Source organism: Peromyscus maniculatus, chromosome 19 (assembly GCF_049852395.1).
Source record: "Peromyscus maniculatus bairdii isolate BWxNUB_F1_BW_parent chromosome 19, HU_Pman_BW_mat_3.1, whole genome shotgun sequence".
NCBI lineage: Eukaryota > Metazoa > Chordata > Mammalia > Rodentia > Cricetidae > Peromyscus > Peromyscus maniculatus.
In genome coordinates this window covers 2654003-2674805 of record NC_134870.1, presented here as the reverse complement: position 1 = coordinate 2674805, position 20803 = coordinate 2654003, and the positions used below count along the sequence as shown (strand labels likewise).

The 20803-nt window shown below is 36.8% G+C and overlaps 1 protein-coding gene across 7 annotated transcripts in view; it reads right to left on the bottom strand.

Moving 5' to 3' along the window:
* The window catches only part of Rbbp8 (RB binding protein 8, endonuclease), a 100014-nt gene that overhangs the window by 53575 nt on the left and 25636 nt on the right, over window positions 1-20803 (bottom strand). For 4 of the 7 annotated variants that reach the window (XM_076554726.1, XM_076554725.1, XM_016007807.3 and 1 more), the window contains exons 3-4: window positions 13249-13291; window positions 5976-6071 (exon numbers count right to left, since the gene is read on the bottom strand). In XM_076554726.1, the coding sequence (XP_076410841.1) occupies window positions 5976-6071; window positions 13249-13291 (139 nt within the window). Of the gene's footprint in view, window positions 1-469; window positions 555-5975; window positions 6072-13248; window positions 13292-20803 lie in introns of those variants that run through there. The other 3 variants (XM_076554727.1, XM_076554728.1, XM_076554729.1) reach the window with 2 other exon arrangements.

Below are 20803 nucleotides of genomic sequence, written 5' to 3'. Positions count from 1 at the left end.
CCCACAGGCTCTACTGGAGTCTTTCAGAGATTATGAATGGCGTTACAAATACATTACACATGAAAGGATAGCACTGTAGGTCTTAACATGGTGCTGGCAGCCTATGTACTTTGTAGTTACTACATTTCACACTCCTCATGGACTGGTGACAAAGGACTGGCTTGTGTAATTTTTTTTTTTTTTTTTTTTTTTTTTTGAGACAGGGCTCTGGAACTCGCTTTGTAGACTAGGCTGGCCTCGAACTCACAGAGATACAACCTACCTCTGCCTCCCCAAGTGCTGGGTGGGATTAAAGGCGTGCAACATCACCACCTGGCTCGTGTAATTTTTAAACCATTCTATTTTAAGACTATATAGCAAGCATCAAAGCTGATGCTTTGAAATGTTCACAAAGCTGAGTTGGTGGAACACTACCACAAAGCCTGGATCAGTCCCCAATACCATACAAACTGGGTGCAGTGGTACATACTTGCAATTTCAGCACTTGGGAGGTAGAGATAGGAGGATCAGAAGTTCAAAGCCATCTTCAGTTATATAGCAAGTTCCAAGACAGCCTGTAATACATGAAACTTTGTCTTGAAGAGGAAAAAAAAAAGAAAGAAAGAAAACAATTTTTCATAAAACAGATATTACTTTTTAATACTCTCAACAAAATATCAATTGTTACACTTTAAAGCTTGTTCTAGGAAGCTGAAAAGATAGCTGTGGTTAAAAATAGCTGCTGCTCTTGAAGAGGACTGGAGTTTAGTTCCCTGCAGACACATCAGACAGCTCACAACTGCCTGTTTCCACCTGCAGTGAATCTGACATTCTCTCTGACCTTCACAGGCACCCTCATTCATGGGCACACACACGCAGACATACATACACACATACATGAAAGCATAAAGAAAGAAAAGAACCTGCTTACATATCATTCTTACATGTGACAGAAATAAAGTGAAATTTAAAGGCAAAACTTTACTAAGATTACATTTGAAGATAGTATTCAGTAACAATTAAAAAAAGAACTTCTAGCCGGGCGGTGGTGGCGCACGCCTTTAATCCCAGCACTCGGGAGGCAGAGCCAGGTGGATCTCTATGAGTTCGAGGCCAGCCTGGGCTACCAAGTGAGTTCCAGGAAAGGCGCAAAGCTACACAGAGAAACCATGTCACGAAAAACCAAAAAAAAAAAAAAAAAAAAAAAAAGAACTTCTAAAAAGAACAGGCTACATAATAGGCAATGTTGAAGACTTAACATTTCTGAATGTCAGTTTTGGTAATGTAAGTTAAGCATAAACACTCTGAGATGTAATTAATTTACATTCACATTCATAAAATCAAGGCCTACAAAAGTATCACAAACCACAGAAACTATGGAGAATAAGGACTGCTTCAGAGTTGATCTAATTACGTATTAACTATGAGAGCCTGGAGATGGAGAGTCTCTCCCTTCTTTGCCAGCTGCTTCCTCCCATGGAAATAGACCCATCATGTGTCTCAGGGTTTCAATCTGAAAACTAACTGCCAGGTGCCTGAGAATAAAGTTAATCCTCAATGCAAATGGAGAATCACTTAAAATGAACCACGACACTGGGCACAAATAACACAGAAGACTGCAATCCAAGCATTGAGAAGGTTGAGGCAGAAGGACTGAGTTTGAAGACAGCCTCGAACACACCTGTCTCCAAGATAAAAAGGCAGGCGGGCAACATTTTAACTGAGAAACAGCAATGAAGCACAACCCACATGAAATTAATAACCAGAGTGGTCAGAGGTTGGAAAGCTTACAAGAAGTAGTCTAGTTCTAAAGAAATTACAGAATTAACAACTAGATATCTTAATTGAATAAGGAAAGTAATTCAGAAAACACTTTCAAGGAAAGTAGATATACTGACATGTCTTAAAAAGGGTGTAAAATAGAAAAACTCACTTAAGAAAGAAGCACAAGCTGGGTACAGGGGCGCACACCTTTAATACCAAAACTTAGGAGGCAGAGGCAGGCAGATCTCTTTGAGTTCAAGGCTGGTATGGTCTACATAGTGAGCTCCAAGACAGCCAGAGTTTACATACTGGGACCCTGTTTCAACAACACCAGTGAGTAAATAACAAATAAATAAACAGAAGTAGTACAGGATATAAAAGCTGGCTACACAGAATAAGAGCCATCTTCTGCTATGGTACAGGACAAAAGCAAAATTAATTAAGGGACTATTCTATTACTAATCTCAACTCTTTGATTCTATTCTGATTCTTTAAACTTTTCTCAAAGTATAAATTTTATATCAAAATTTACAAGATTAATATATATATACATTTTAAACTTTGTTAAGATATGTATGGTCACATAGAGTACTAACTAATTCTAGAAAAAAGGATAGCTGCATATATATGTTTTTGTGTTCGAGTCTCTTATCAGTTTTCTGCAGGAAATCATGGCCAGGCCTAACATCAACTGAAGTCTCCAGAAAGAAGATGGGGCCCCACAACAACAACAATTCCACGTGGACAATAATAATATCATTAAGCTGACAAACATCATCCATAGATCAGCTTTGAACTACAAGGTGCTCAGAGCAATTTTGAGATGACTAGCTGAGATGATCCAGTCTCAAAGACTACTTGAATAAGGACTTGAGATAAACCCTGAACTTTGGCATTATACACAGACTGGATAATGAAGGATATAGTTACCTCTCCTAGAATTTGACAATTAACCTAAAATTTTTCTTTCAGGATAAAGAAAACTTCGCCCATACCCAGCAGGAAGCAATTTTAAGAATACGACGCCCACATTCCCAAAGAGGTGGTGTGGGGCGGGTGGTTTTTTGGTCTTTTTAATGGGTTTTGGGTCTGGGATAATTTTCAGTATTTAGGGGGCTTGGTTACAAGTTATTGTCAAGGGTTAGGAAAAAGGCTAAGCAAAGGAGATTAGATTTAAGGTTCTTGTTTAAAAAAAAAAAAAGAGAAAGAAAGAAAAGAAAAAGACAATTACTAGTTTTAAACTTTACATTGGATTGAATTGTTTTATATTGTACACAAATTTGAAACTGATATTGTTATAAAATGCTATATGTATATTTCTAATTGTATTTATTCCATCCATTTAACAATGTAATGCAAATTTCTAATCCTTGAATGTTATTATTATCAACTATTAGGATATAAAGAAATGAAAGCTAGTAGTTAGACAGTATCATAGAACTTGTAGTCATATTAGATATGTTTTAAAAATTGAGCAGAGATGTTTTAGACAGGTCATCTTCAAACCCTTCAGAGATCTACAGAATATGGCATTTAAAATGTTTTAATAACTTAGAAAATTTTTCTTTTTTGAGACATGTCGGCTCCTGGCAGTACCAATCTACTTTAGAGAAAATATGGGCATTGAAGAAACTGCATATGGAGTCAACTTTCATTCTGGCAAAAGTTAGCCACTGGACAACAAAGTATCCTCGAATCAACAGGACAAAATGGACAGACAGATCACGAAACAAGGGACTACTGATTCTTGCCAAAACAAGTGTGGTTATGGCTTTATCAAAAGGCATCTTCTGAGGCCAGGACAATATGGCCCCATCCCTGAAGTGGCCTTCGCATCCGGAAAAGGTACGGTGCCCTTTTCTTCGAAGGCAGCTTAACAGGCAGAGGGCCGATGGATTCTGTTGTACAATGGAACAGCAGCTGAAAGCTCATGCCTCTCAAAAGTAGACTGGCATTTAATAGAGGGATGTGGAGAAGAAGGGGATGCTGAGATGAAGCCATATATACACAGCCAAGAAGAATGGACAGCTGAATTCAAAAACTGTCAACAATTTCCAGAATTTAAAATCCTGAATCATGACAGGACACTAGTGGAATTCAGGTGTTTCTGGTACGTGGACTGCTCTCACCCAATGTGAGGTTGAACTGTTGACCTTGTGTACATCCTACTTCACAAATGAGTCTGTCAGATACACTAAGCCTATAGGCTGAAGATGATGCCCCAACACCGCGGAGAAACCTCAGGTGACTGCCCAGGCAGCTGGCTGTTTCTGTCAACTCACAAAATTTTTTGGAAGTTGCTTGCATGCACTTCCTGTTTTTATTTTTGTTAGCTACTATTATTCCCTTCTTGGGTCTCTGAGGGAGTTGAAGATTAGTTAGTTATGGTTGAAGATTAGTTAGTTATAGTTGAAAATTAATTAGGATAGAAAGTGCATTAGATACATCTTGGATTTACCAAAATAGGATAGATAATGGAATTGTTTTCTCTGATTTGTCAAATACCTGTTTAGGTATTTATTACTTGTATATATTGTATATAGTTATTGTACTTTTGTATATAGTTTTTCTTTTGTTAGTTATAACCTTTTGCTTTCTTTTTCTTTTTATTAAAATAGAAAAGGGGAAATGTGGTGGTAAAAAAAAAAAAAAAAAAAAAAAAAAAGCTGGCTACACTGGAAGACCAATTACACTGCAAAGTAAAACATGCTTAAAGACACTGCGAATGGAGGATCTTCAAGGGCTTAGATAAGGAACATGAGGAAGAAATGGAGAGTCAATTGTACCAAGCCAGTTCCAGCAAAACAACAAAACAAAGCTCACATTCTGAAATTGTCTCCGCACACCCATTTCATTCAGGTTTTCTCTCAATAGTGCTGACTCAGAAAGGCCACCTTTTGAAAATCCTTCTTATAGTCACTCAAATACACCATTTAACTACATTTTCTTCATAGCACTTTGTATATGAAATTCTCTTATTGTTAGTTGTATGAGTTACTTCCAGAATTTGACAATTAAATATAAGGTCCATGATACACTAAGGAGAGTATTACTCCAAGTCCTAGAGCAAACCTAGGGTATAATAAGAACAGAAACACTCATTACTAAATCTTCAAGACACACTGTGAAATTGGAATTAAGATACATATATGTGATCCCAAAGCATGCAGATTCTTTTCCACAAAATACTGCCTCTTCAAGTAAATGGATATCCTCAAAGCCAGCAGCTACAGAGGACACTCGGCTCTGGTTTGCGAATGTGCAGAATACTAGACTATTCTGGAGTGATGAGATGGCACAGCAGGTAGAGGCTCTTGCTGCCAAGCCTGATAATATGGACTGGATTCCTGGGACCCTATGGCTGTTCTCTGACCTCCACAAGCACATCAAGGTGCACACGTCCACACAAATAAATAAAATAAATTATTCCACCGCTGGAAAAAAAAGATGCTAGTTCAAGTCAGTTAGCCTTTTTTAACATATATGAAAACGGAAAGCCGGGTGGTGGTGGTGCATGCCTTTAATCCCAGCACTCGGGAGGCAGAGGCAGGCGGATCTCTGTGAGTTCGAGGCCAGCCTGGGCTACCAAGTGAGTCCCAGGAAAGGCGCAAAGCTACACAGAGAAACCCTGTCTCAAAAAAAAAAGAAAAAAGAAAAGAAAAGAAAAGAAAAGAAAAGAAAAGAAAAGAAAAGAAAAGAAAAGAAAAGAAAAGAAAAGAAAAGAAAAGAAAAGAAAACGGAAAGCACCCAATTCTCGAAGCATTTTTATTCCTGGGTATTGATCTTATCTGAGTGGAAAAGAAAAGGTCTATGTATGAAGGCTGATTAAGTTATCTCAAGAATATTCAGAAAGAAGAATCCCTATATTGGTGGGAAGTGAAAAACTATAAAAGAAAAGAAATCAGAGTTGAAAAGATTGCAGAAATAGAATTTATTAATTTCTATATACTTGGAAATAAAAGGTAATGTAAGCATTGAATGATGAGAACATTGATACCCTTAAGTTCCCCTTATATCTAAGGTTAAAGACACCATTTATAGGTTAAGCTACGATTGCTAAAAATAATGGGAAAAGATACACAAAACCTGGGAGTATGTCCGCAGTGTTGAGAAGAACTTATTAAACGATGACAGAAGGCTAAGAGAGGAAAAAGTCACAGAAACGATTAAAAGTAAACCTAACGGACTTCCAACAAGAGGAAAATAATTTCTTATTCAAGTATCAAACTTACCTATCTTCTAAAATTTTAATGGTTTCCTGAAGGACTTTCTGTTGGTCTCTCAGCTGCTGATTTTTGGTGAAGAATTCTTCTAGTCTCTGTGCATCTCTAAAGTTAAGAAATAAAAATTCCACAGAAAATTAAAAGGATACTTGTGACATAACTCCAAAGTTTGGTCTCAAAAACGAAAATAGTTCAGACAGAAAAGTACTTGCTCACATCCCTAGCAATCAAGGCAGCTTGCACCTGTAAACACAGCACTCAGGAGGCAGAGATAGAATTTCTGGGGCTTTTGGGCCAGCCAGCCTAGCAAAATCAGTGAGACCCTGTCTGAAAACTGCAGTGAAAAGCAAATGAAAACACCCAACATCAGCCTCTGGCCTCCATACAGATGTGCACACACACCACCTTGTCTCAAAGAAAAAAGTAACGGCTGATTAGGGCAGACATTATGCTTATTGTTTACTTAGTAAAATAATGCATTTTTTTTTTTCTGTTAAATAATGGCAGACTTCTAAGTTTATCAGACTGACTAATTGGCCATTATAACATTATTCCTTTTGTTATGGAATAGATATAAAGTAGATAAACACAAATTCCTTGTCCCACTATGCAAGGACCTAGCTTACGTTGGAGAAGGAAAAATAACTACCCTTTAGTTTTCTGGTTACTAGGCAATTTATATGTAGCTGCTCATTTGTGCTTCTAAACCGTCACTGCAATCTACCTGGAATCCAGACCTTAAAGAAGGCGCTAAGAAGACCAAATGACTGGGAGCTATAAATCAAAGTGAAACATTGTTATCACCTACTGAGTAACCAGCTGTTTCAATTCTTTAATATTCACAAGTATTACAGGTAATTTTGAGAAATTCATAGTCAACACTAATTTACACAGTCAAGAAGCATCTTTATGTGGCTGTTTAGTTATGGGTGAGGAGTAATACTTTTATAAAAAGTATGTTTACAATAAGCAAATCTAGACCAATTCTAAGAATGCATAATTTAGTTTGCAGGGAAATTACTTTGATTCAAGAGAAGATAAAAAGCTACTTTATAACTTTAAAACTATTATTAAAATAGTATTTTAGAAAACAAAATTAATATGCTTATAGGAAGGATACCTTTTAATAAAACTAAGTTCTTTCAAAAACATGTAGTGAAAGTAATTTAAAATATATAATCAAATAGTAAGCACAATGATTTCTGGGTTTTAGTACTGCTTCTTAAAAGTGATCAACATCTGACTCTTAAGGAAGGCATTTGAATCAGTGGTTGTTAATTCAGAATTTACAATATTAGTAACGGTAACACTGATCCAAGAAGTAACATAAAAGATTTCATCCTGTAACTACTAATCAACTCTGAAACATTAAACCTATTAGAAAAAGCCAAACACTAAAGCTGAAGAGATGGCTCAGGGGTTGAGAGCACTGGCTGCTCTTCTAGAGGACCCAGGTTCGATTCCTAGCACCAAAATGACTGCTCACAACCATCTGTAACCTTCTTCTGGCTTTCATGTGCACTAGGCACACACATGGTACATAAGCATACATGCAGGCAAAACACCCCAAAACAGACAAACAATGATAATAATAATTCTTTTTTAAAAGCTGAAAGTGAACAAGAACTCTGAGATTGTTGAGTATATTATACAAGGGAGAACTGTAGAATGACTCCATTACACAGTCCTCTAGATATTTCATTTGGTTTTCACTACGTCACCATGATACTACTGACAGTATTCATATTCTGGTTGACAATGTTCATAAAGGACATCAACACAAATTTTAAAACTCAAGTAACTAAAAAAAATGTGGCATCGAAGAAAAGTTTATTTACTCTTAAATAAAATAGTTATTTCCATTATATTTCTTTCTTCTTCTTCTTTTTTTTTTTTTTTTTGGTTTCTCGAGACAGGGTTTCTCTGTGTAGCTTTGGAGCCTGTCCTGGAACTCACTCTGTAGCCCAGGCTAGCCTCGAACTCACAGAGATCCACCTGACTCTTCCATTATATTTCAAACAGATATAAAAATGAATTTTACTTATTAAGGAAATAATTGTATTTTTGTCTCATACAATAAAATGCAATTCATCATTTAACTTTTGAGTAATCTATATCACAGGGAGAACTTACACATAAAATTTTTGAGGAAACATGTAATTCATACACATACATAATGAATAAATATAAGGCTATGCTATCAATATTAAAGTATATTAAAAAGCTGGGAAGTTTATGAAAGTCTATTATCCACAAAAATAAAATTTGTGCCACACAAAGAACATCATGCTCCAGGAGTTACATTAGTAATGACTCTTTACTGGCTACTGTAAGAATTGGCGACAGTCAAACTGTAGCAACCTTTTCAGTTGCCTACTCAATAGCCATTTTTCTAGTTTATTTCTTGCTAAGATCAGTCTTCATTTCTTCAATATTGAGTAGTTTTGGGGAGAGAAATTGATCTTTTCTAATGATTCATTTTGAAAACTATTTCAGACTTACAAATACATTGTTATTACAGAACAGTAACAACCAATCATCAAAATAAAAAAATTAACACTAATAACAGTGGTAAGTGGTAACTAATTAACAAACCCCATTTAAATTTTACCAACTGTTCCTTTAATGTAATTTCTCTGGTCCAGGACCCTATAATGTATTTGTCACGTCTCCTCCAATCTGGAAAAGTCTCTGTCGTGTCTTTCACGTGTTCACATCATTGCAAAATACCGTACAGTTAGTCTTTTGACTATGTTGACCATGCTTCCCCAGTATAAAACTGCTCTGCTAATATGAGAGAAGCAATATTGTACCCTTTTTATCTCACCACATCGAGATACTTAAGGTAAATACATCTCATATTATTAGTGATATTAACTTTGATCATTTGATTTAAGTTGTAATGATCCCCCAGCCTTTTATGAATTTTTTTTTTTTTTTTTTTGGTTTTTCGAGACAGGATTTCTCTGTGTAGCTTTGTGCCTTTCCTGGATCTCACTCTGTAGACCAGGCTGGCCTCGAACTCACAGGGATCCACTTGCCTCTGCCCACGGAGTGCTGGGATTAAAGGCATGCGCCACCACTGCCCGGCTTAGTTTTATAAAATTTGTAGATACAGTTTCTATTTTAAATTCACATATTTTATAGGTAATGAGTGTTCTGTCTGCATGTAAGTTATGTGTACCATGTGTGTGCCTGATCCCCACAGAAGTCAGAAGAGGGTGTCAGATCCCTTGGAACTGGAGTTACAGGCCATTATGAGCAGCCATGCTGGGAACCAAACCTGGGTCCTACGGAAGAGCAGTCAGTTCTCTTAGGCACTAAGGCACCATTCTATCTGCAAACACTATTTCTTATCATACTGTATCATACTTTTTTAAAGGCTCAATTGGTGGTTATTACCTTTAACAATTGTTGTAAAGCTCTCCAAATAATGACTTTTTTTTCTATGTCTACTATTCTTTCTACATTTACTAACTGGAATTCCACTAATAAAGAGTTATCCCCTTATCTTAAGGGAAATATAATTTGTGGTTGTGGTAACATTTTGGGTATGATCGAGCAAAGCTTACCTGAAGATCAGAAGGCTAAGCCAGTCACTAGTTAGCCATAGGGGCCAGGTAGTGGTGGCCCACACCTTTAAACCCAGCACTAGGGAGGTTGAGAAGTAATATGGCTGGGCGGAGAAAGGAATACGAGGCAGGAAGAGACTGGCACTCAGTCTTTTCCGCTGAGGAGTTGGTGAGGTGAGAGGTGTCTGTGGCTTGTTCCTGTCTTTCTGAACTTTTAACTTTCATCTTGATATCTGGCTCTGGGTTTCTATTAAGACCAATTAGGATTTGTGCTACAGTGGTGGTTTTAATGTAACTGATCTACATAAGCCCATAGGGAGCGGCACTATCAGGAAGTGTGGCCTTGTTGGAGTAGGTGAGGCATTGTTGGAGGAATTGTGTCTCAGTTCACTTCCTGCTGCCTGATGTAGAACTCTCAGCTCCTTCTCCAGCCTCATGTCTGCCTAAACATTGCCATGTTCCACTGTGATGATAATGGACTAAACTATAAAACTGTAAACTAGATCTAATTAAATGTTTTCCTTTATAAGAGTTGCTATGGTCATGGTGTCTCTTCACAGCAATAGAAAATATAACAAAGATAATTTATCTTTATTTATTTGTTCAAGTTGTCTTAGATTTACTGTTGAGTTTTTTTCACTTTATTTGCCTCTTTATTTTTATTTTTTTGGGACAAGGTTTGATGTAGCTCAGGCTGGCCTCATATTTACTCTGAAGTCAAGGATTACCAACTGCCTCCATCTCCAAGTGCTGATATTATAAGTAAGTATCATCATGCTTGGATTTTATTTGGTTCTAGGAATCAACCTCAGGGCTTTGCACATGCTAAGCAAGTCCTCTACTATGTGAGTTACATGACCACTCTTTTATTATCTTTTAACACACTACCTTTTTCACTATGTCCTTCTTTTCTGACATCACAAAATGTCCCAGCTCATCTTGCATGTTATAAGCCTCAAGTGGCTGTTACCATTTCTTCAAAGAACATAGATTCCTTTAGAAATTATTCTTGAATTTACTTATGTGTATGAGGATTTTGCCTACATATACGCCTGTGCATCACTTGTATGCCTAGTGTTCTGAAGCCTTAGAGGACATCAGATCCCCTGGGACTGGAATTATAGACAGTTGTGAGCCACCATTTGGGTGCTAGGAATCAAACCAGGTCCTCTGGAAGAGCAACCAAGTGTTCTTAAACATCAAGACGTTTCTCCAGCCCACACAGACTACTCTACTAGAAACCATTGTTTAGAAATCAAGACCGGAGCTAGATACAGATGTGCTTGCTCATGATTACTGAGGTGTCACTACTTTTAGAACTTTTCAAGAGACCACACATTGAACCTATACATATGTCCTCACCCATATTAACAAAAATATCAACTTCTGTACTATTTATCTGTCAATATATTCTATTTAGTGCCTACTGATAATTCCAATTCTGTACCCAACAACACATCTCATTCAATTCTCCCCCTTTCTGGGGTTTTAACTCCCTTCTCCTAAAAGTGACAATCCTAGCACTCATTGTCAATAATATACTTACTTATTCGAACCATTCTGGAATACCAATAACACAGATTAAGCACTGTCAAATCTATTAATTTAAACCAGTCATGTAAATTCTGTGTAGCTATTTAGGAAATGATGGTAACATTTGGTCAGTAAGTTAGAGCAAGTCGACTGAATGGTCTGGCAAATGTGGATAATTAATAAAAAGGGATACAAGTTCTCCAAGAGATGATTACAATGGCATGGCCATTGTGCCATTTTGCCAGATCTAAGAGGGAAAGGGAAACATGAACAATGGTAGAGAAGAAAGAAAAGATAATCTGAGTCTTCAGTGATTTCTAAGTCACTGATTCAGTAGTGCTAAAATGTCCCTTTTAGGTGCCTTGTACAAGAAAGAACATATTTTCCTTAATATGAAAGTAATTTCTGTTTGGTTGGTTGTTTGCTAGTAAGAAAATATATTGCAGTAAGCAATATATTCTAACTATGTACTCTGAAAAAGCCCACTAACTTCTATTAATAAGCATCTCTCAATTGTGAGAGCTGAACACTATTTTATTACAGAAACAGAGAAATGGCTTATTCTATGATTAAGGTAATTTAAAACAACATCCTTAAAAAGGAGCACATGGACCAGGCATCACGGTGTACACATTAATCCTAGCACTCAGGAGGCAGATGCAGAAGCAGGTGGATCTCTGGGTTCGAGGTCAGCATGGTCTACATAGATTTCAAAGCCAGTTGCAAATACATACATACATATATACATATATACATACATATGTATATATATTACACATATATGTATAGTAGGTACACGTACACACACACACACACACACACACACACACACACACACACACACGAGTCATTTGCCAATATGTTTGTATGTGCACCAATGTAGGTATCTGATGTCTGTGGAAGTCAGAAGAGGACATAGATCTCCTGCAAATGGAGTTAAGGTTGTATACCACCACATAGGTGTTGGGAATTGAATCCTGGGCCATTCCTCCAGTCCCATGTTTGAAGTTTTTTGTATTCTTCCTATTTCTGAATCTACCTCTGCTATCAAATATTACTTTCTAAGTGTAAAGGAAAAATTCTGTTTTTTTGAAATAAATATAAATGGTAAGTAATCTTAGATTTCAGCTATAGTCTGGAAATATTAGAAACATGAGGCTCATAAGTACATGGGTATATACTGTAAAGCAAATATAAAATCACTTGTCATAGTGACATTATTTTTGGTATGTGTATTGACATTCTATTATGCCATCTATTTCATATTTTCAAATGTGCAAACTCTAAATAACCATGAGTAAAACCTATTCCAAACTTCAAAATCACACATGATTTATAGTTTAACAATCAAAGAAATTCAGAGGGCCTCTGGTCATTCTAAACTTCTTAGAAGTAGTATCAGAATACCCATTAGCATTCATTCATTCATATACGTGTGCATTCACACACATACACACACTGTGTGGTTGTGTGGTCTTTAGAGACAGAATCTCATGTAGCTCACACATGCCTCTAACTCCTGCTCTTCCTGTCTCAACGTCCCAAGTGCTAGGATTAGAGGTGCGGCACTGGTCTTGTTTTTAGGACACATCCTCACGTAGCTCAGACTATGTAAATGAGATGGGTCTAGAACTCCTGATCCTCCTACATCATCTCCCAAGTGCTGAGACGACAGGAATACCCCTCTCTGGGTAAGAGGACTTTTATGTTGCTTAGGCTGGCCTCGAACTTACTATGTAGCAGAAACTATTCTTGAACTCATGATCCTCTTGCCCCTATTCTCAAGTGCTGAGATCAAAGGTGTCTGCCACCATGTTTGGCTTCCATTTCTTTCAAGTGTAGAAATCTCACAATTATTCTTCTCCCCTTTTGTAATAATTTGAATTCCAAGAATTAATATACCAAAGAATGACACAAACAGTTCTCATTTTACGAAAAGATGATTTATATTAAAAATATACACATGCATGTTAACTAAGCTTGTACTTAGAAACCAGTTATTTTTTACTTTAAAACAAAAAAATAAAATAAAATAAAATCATGATTAATTAGCCCAAAGCTAATTCCTTTTTAAGTAAGACATGAAGTTTTTTTTTTTTTAAAAAAAAATGAGACTGGCTATTAATATCAATTACTTATTAATAAATAAGACATTGGTATTACATACTGATACTTACAAAATTCGTTCCTTTTTCAGTTTGGTTACTTTTATTTGTAAACCTGCAAAGTAACAAAGAAAAAAAGCATAGTATTTTTGTTACACATTGTACCAATTCTAAAGCAGTTATCTAAGTTCATAGTGTAGCACATGCTACACTATTAAGCCAGTTTAAAGTGGCTTCTGAATAATGATCCAGAACTTATTTGATGTACAGTGTATTCCCCTTACTAGCACCCTCAGGCTACAAAAATAAATCTGCAACATTATTGCTTTTAGTCTATTATATGACAGCCAAGTAGATTAAAAGTGAGTTATTTCCTTTCTAATAGTGAGGGCAAACATATAATTAGCATTTCACTATAAACGCAGGTCTGTGTTCTGACACAGCTTATGTATTTGCTAACAAAAATAATGCTTATGTAGGCTCAAGTCTCTGAGGATTAAGCTAGATTGTGGCAGGAAGTCCTGGATTAGAAACAAAATTGCTTACAGAAAAGTACTTAATAAAGGGTACTAAGATTTTTAACTCTAGACAAGCTCTTTTCAATTTTAATTAAGTCTGATATAAAACAAAACGGCAAGGGAAAATATTATCAAGTAATAAAGTATTTCCAATTCATGGCAGTAACCAATGAAAGAAAACCACCAAATAAGCACAAAACATAGTCTACAACATTACTAGCAACTTAATATAAATGCAAACCAAAAGAATTCATTACTAATTATGTGCTGATTAATTATATGCTAATTAATTACTGATAGTGCTGAGCATTGTTTAAAAAAATAACTATACTTTTCTAGTATAGTCTTTGGAAAACAACTTAGCAAGATATCCAAAGCTGTTCTCAATAGCATCTGATTTCTTGGGTTCTAGTCTAGGTAGAAACTCCTAATCAGAAATATTCAAACCAGGCGGTGGTGGCGCACGCCTTTAATCCCAGCAGAGCCAGGCGGATCTCTGTGAGTTCGAGGCCAGCCTGGGCTACCAAGTGAGTTCCAGGAAAGGCGCAAAGCTACACAGAGAAACCCTGTCTTGAAAAGACAAAAATAAATAAATAAATAAAATAAAATGCCTAGAAATTGTTAATATTCTCTAAGAATTTTTTTAAAAGTTTGGTTTCCCAGACTAGAGAAATGGCTCAGGCGCTCTTCAGAGGACCAGGGTTTGATTCCCAGCCCCCACATGGCGGCTACAACCACTGTAACTCCAGCTCCAGGGGATCTGACACTGTCTTCTTACCACATGGGCAACAGGCATGCACACGACACATGTGCATACATGCAGGCAAAACACTCATACATGCAAAATAAATCTTGGAAAAAATTAAAGTTTTTTGGGGCTAAAGAGATGGCTCAGTGTTTACGAGTCACTGGCCGCTCCTCCAGAGAATCGAGGTTCCATTCCAAGCAACACATGGCTGTTCCTAACTGCCTATAATGCCAGTCTTAGGGGATTTGACATACTCTTCTAGTTTCTAAGAGCAGCACACAGAATATACATTAAGGCAAAACAATCATATACATAAAAATAAAATGTACATAATAAAATTTAAAACAAATCAGCGTCTCTCTATATTGCTCAGGCTGGCCTAAAACTCACTATGTAGCCCAGACTGGTCTCAAACTCACAATCCTCCTATCTCAGCCCACTAAATGCTGAGAATTTAAGTGTGTGCCACCTCGTCCAGCTAAGATTATCTTGTATCAGACAAAATTAGTCCTGAAGAAATAGTTATTAGTGAATGATTTCTGAATAATAAAAGATTATTTACTACCTGCCTTTGATAGTTTATAGACACTAGTACACTACATACTTCTAGCAACATGATGTATCTAGAAACACTAATGCACTTACTTCTAAGAACAGGTTTCTTCATAGTATCTGTAATTACTACAATCTTAGACAACATAATCTAGATAAGGGAGAATTTTTTAAAAATATCCTCGTATTTCTTAATCCTTGTCAAGACAGACACTGATGGGGAAGTCTGTCTACTCTCCTCATTGTCCCAGTGATGCCAGGAAATCCAAATAAGCAAAATGAGGGTTCTGAAGACTTGGGCGGTAGTGTTACAGTTTCACTCTCTCAAGTTTGGTCTCTAGGAAATGGTTAACTAATATGACACATTTTACCCTTGGCTCTACAACCTATTATTCAGTTAAATAAAGTATTATTAATAAGGGAGTGTAAAAAGTCATAGACATTACAGTAGCTTTGACTATAGCAGCTACACATAAGGAACAATCAAATGCTCTTCAACTTAAGTAACATCTAACAACAATTAAAAGCCTACTTCAGAGACAGAGAATAGCAAGTCTGAGGCCACCTTATGCCGTACAGCAAGACTCTCTCTTAAGCAATTGACACATGCACAGTTTGGACAGATCTCAAAGGGCATTGTGTTGAGTAAAATTCACCAATTTCAAAAGGTTATTTTTTTATGACTCTACTTATGTAACGTTCTTGAAATGAAAAAAGTTAGAGATGAAGAATAGACCATTAATATCGAGAAACTGGAGAGGAAGGAAGGGATGGGAGAGGGTAAGCGGCATAGAATCTACACGTTACTAAATTGTACAGAACTAAACACATAAGTCTAGGTTTCACACATACACAAGTGTACATACAGAATTTGTGTGATCTGAATAAGGCTAGTAAATTAATTAAACCAATAAAAACTCCTTAGTTGTGATAAAATATAATATATATAAAGTATAACCAGGTACGGTGGCTCACACCATAATCCCAGCACTGGGAGGCTGAGGCTGGAGGACTGCCATGAGTCTAAGGCCAAGCTAGGCTGTAGAGTGATTTCCTATCTCAAAAACAAGCCAGCAAAACTATACAATATACTACCAGTGGGAAAACCTAGGAAAAGGGACACAGGATCTCTGCACTCTTTCTTACAGTTACATTGATTTAAAATAATAAGAAAAATGTGATTTGCGTTTAAAAGATGTGCAAAACAATACAAAGGAAGCCTTGTATTATAACTGGTAAAAGTAAACTGCTGTGCTTTTAATTAACACAGTAATAATAACAATCCTTCACAGCTGCCAAGTTTCTAACCCGAGTAGTTTCTTTCTCTTGGGTAATGACGACAAACTCAAGAGACCCTGGAAGTACTCCGCAAAGCATCATTCTTGCAGAAATAAGGACTTATGCCCCACTAGAATAAAGGCTAGAGTCAGCAGTTTTTTGTCTCTTCTTCCCAAAATGTGGGGATTTTTACTTGCTGACAGATTTTCTTGTTTTAAATTTGGCTGACTTCTAAAACTCAGGTCTACTTTTGCAAATGAAAAGTAGCCAAAGATGAAATGGATTCCTGCCATGAAATAGATTCTTTATTTTTTAGAAAAGAAACAATGAAGTGGAAAATCCACATAAACTTCAAAAGAAAATTCTTGGGAAATATGGAAAGACTACTCTTTTATCTTGTAAGCATTCAACACCTGTGAGCATCTGTTCTGTCATGTAGATCAGCTCAGAACAGGTTTGTGTGTGTGTGTGTGTGTGTGTGTGTGTGTGTGTGTGTGCATTCAAATTTTAGCATTCGCTATTCATCAAGTCATTAGGTGTCTACAATTAGAACCCCTATAAAGTGTGCTTTAATCCTGCTCCACACCCATCGGAAGGAATGAGGCCATACAACAATGCAGCTCCTGTTTGAACAGGTAGTCTGTTCAACACAGTATTTGGGATCATAACACTAGCAACCCGAGAACCTACTGAGGAAACAGTGTTCAAAAGACTAAGCACTAGGACGTCAATTAATCATACACCTATTCATTCTATGAATTTCAGAGGAAATCAAACAATCAAGGGCAAGCATATGTTGTTATATTACACCAAACAAGTTTAAGAGTTCATAAATGAGGCAAGAGTTCAATTTGTGATGTATAAACAAAAATCAATGCTATTAATTCTTGTTTTAATTTTTTATCCAGATAAAAACCACATATAATGCCTACTGTCACTTTAGTTGCTTATGCTTTTTAAACAGAAATGATTAAACTAGTACCACTTTTCTTGACAAATAACAGCTTCACCTATAGATCAAATAATATGATTTACCAAAAAAATCCTATTTCTCTAACTATACAATAAATTATTTCTATTCTAAACTAAAAACTTCTATTTATGACATCAGCTATATTTAATGAATGTGTACTTTGCTTAATATTTAATTATCTCAAAACAGATCAACTAATCATTGTGAATTTCACTGAATTTATAGTAGTTATGAATGCAAACAATAAAATAATGTGACAGCTACTTAGAGAGCTCTTAATGAACAGGCCTTGGCACTATGAAACAACACTATTGATTCTGTAGTCTTAATGTAAATGTTTTGTGTAATGCTGATGAAACATTTGAGAGTAAGCAGAACAAAAAACTGGGAACAATCAAAATCACTCAATTGCAGTTGTATTGCCATGTTAGAGCCTACAACTTGTTCCATTTCTTTAAATCAGCTGCAATTCTGTCCCCCAAACTGCCTAGTTTTTTATGAAAATGGTCCAGATTTATGAGATACAGGAATTGTATTAACTGAGATGTGATAGCAGAAGCTAGTGTGGACACTGAACACTATAAAATGACATGAAAAACAAATATTCTAAATTCTACTTTATTACCTATGCTTTTTTTTAAAAAAGATTTATTTATTTATTATATATACAGTGTTCTGCCTACATGCATGCTTGCAGGCCAGAAGAGGGCACCAGATCTCATTACAGATGGTTGTGAGCCACCGTGTGGTTGCTGGGAATTGAACTCAGGACCTCAGGAAGAACAACTAGTGCTCTTAACCACTGAGCCATCTCTCCAGCCCAACCTATGCTTTTAATAATAAACCCAATGCTAAGTTTAAAAAAAAAATCCTACCCAAATATACTCTTAGGACTTTTGAAATTTAAAGAATTCTGAAACTCCTATTAAAACATGAAAATTCTGTTAAAACCTGTTATTCTGAATTCAAAGCATAAAGTTGTCTATTCTCAATGACAATTAGACACTAGAATGAACAATGAAGGATACAGTCATGGTAAAAAGATTAAAAACTTAGAGACAAATACCACCAGGATCACCCCCTGCAAACAACGTACCTTGCAAATTGCTGATTTTCACCATAAGATGGGAGCCCATTTATTCTTAGTTTTAAAAGAAATGCATGTAGCTTATTCTATTATGATCAGTGCATCCAGCTTTGTATGTGGCATATCATTGATATTGCTTTATTATGTTCTGGTCAAATGAAACAAACAAGAAACCCCAAATGCAAATACAGCAGGGTATACAGATGCACGTCATTTCTTATGGATAGATTTCCTTGGCTGTCTATGTAAAAATTATGCATCTCAAGTACTGTTTGCTCTTCCTAATATTTCTCCTTTGTCTTTTACTGACATGGAGCTTTAAAAAGTAATGAGTCAATTTTGATTCCTATATATACTTCAGAACCTGCGATGTCCAGACACGTCTGTGTTTGATGTCCTGCAAACAGCTTCTTGTATTGTTTTTTCTAAGTAGATCCCCCACCTTCTTTTTACAAAGTAAGCACCCCCTAGGCAGGTCTTTGATGTTATTACACAGTCACAGGATCCAATTTTATATGGAACTATGTGAAGCACACTGACAAAGGACCAGTAATTTAAAAAGCCCTCTTTTGTTTGGGAAATTTCCAGTAACCCAAACTAAATTTTTAAATAACACCAGTGTTTACCATGCTAAGCATGGTGATCCCATCATGCCTGTGATCCCAAGACTAGCAGGCTGAGGCAGGAAGACCTTAAGTCTGAGGCCTGCCTGGGTTACACAGCAATTTCTAGACCAGCTGGGCTCCATAGTGAAACTCTGTCTTAACAATGAACAAACAAAACCACACCTTCAAGAATCCATAAGCAGGAAACAAGCCTGCTTCTTCTTATCCCCTACCGTCTTAATGCTTTTTAGAGTACACTAATGTTCCTGGGACCATGAAGCCTATTAAAGAACAGCAATAAGGACCACACAACATCATTATCTACTATAAACAAAGGTGAGTGATCTACTATGTAGTATTTGTCAAATTTAAGAACAAATATGTTACTTTGATCAAGGAATATATTATTTTCTTAATGCTACTTCATCATAAAATAGAGATCTCCTTAAGACCCTGTTTACAGAAGAACAAAAAGAAACCTGTCAAAATATATTCCCCGTTAAATAAGACAAAAAGTAAAACTTTCAATGGTATGTTAATCAACTTTCTATCACTATGATAAAACACTTGGCCAGATGGTGGTGGCATATGCCTTTAATCCCAGCACTCAGGAGGCAGAGGCAGGTGGATCTCTGAGTTTGAGGCCAGCCTGGGCTACAGAGCAAGTATCAGGACAAGTAGGGCGACACAGAAACCTTGTCTTGAAAAAACAAAACACTTGAAATTAGAAAGAACAAAGATTAGACTGGCAAGATGGATCAACAAGTACAGGTTCTTGTTGCCAAGTCTCACGACCAGGGTTCGATCCCTTGAATTCACATGGGTGAGGGAGAGAATCATCTCCCAAACATGTCCTCTGACCTCAACTAATCTGTCTGCCTTATATGTAAATATCTCCAAGACAGGATAGGAAAAAGGCCGACCACTGCAGTGGCATGGCTGTGTACCTGTAAAACCGGCACTTCAGGAAGCAGAGGCAGGAGGAGCAGGAATTCAGTCACCCTCAACTATACAGCAAGGTCAAGGTCAGCTTGAGCTGTGACACCTACTCTAACTGCCCACCCCCACACAAACCAACAACCTCAGAAAATAATTAACAAAGTATATAAATAAATCACAAACAAAGAGAAACAAACTAACTTTAAACAGCCCTTGGGACAAAGAGGTAGTTCAAATACATCATCATACACTATCTCAAAATTTTTGTAAAGAAAACTCTATTTGACACAATATGAAAATAAAATGCTTAGGAGACAAAGGACTAGTACACTAAAAATCATAAAATCTTTCTGAAAAAAGCATTATAGAAGGCACTAACACATGCCAAAATGTTTCATGTTCATGGTCGGCCTGGGTAATATAAGGGAATTTGGACCAGATGCTGTCTTTAAGAAAAGAACAGGGGAACCGGGCAGTGGTGGCGCACACTTTTGATCCCAGCACTTGCGAGGCAGAGGTAGGAGGATCTCCGAGTTCAAGGCTAATCTGGTCTACAGAGTGAGTTCCAGGACAGGCAGGGCTACAAGAGAAACCCTGTCTTGAACTCCCCCCCCCCGCCCCCCCCCCCAAAGAGCTAATCCTAAAGATAAATAAAGCTGGTGAGACTCTGGTGAGACTCTCCTCAGCATGTACAACCGTGAACCTGAACACATCTGCTTTCCTAGCACTATATCTTACCTACAAGCCTAACCGACGCCCAGCACATTACCACTTAGAAATACATCCAGCTGTCTATAACTCTTTGGGGGAAAATCAAGCTCTTATATCCAATTTCTCTAGTCTCCTCACCCTCCTGCCACCTGCATTGCCTGGATGATCTTCCCAACACCATATACTGCATTAAAATTCTGTCCCACAGCAAATCCT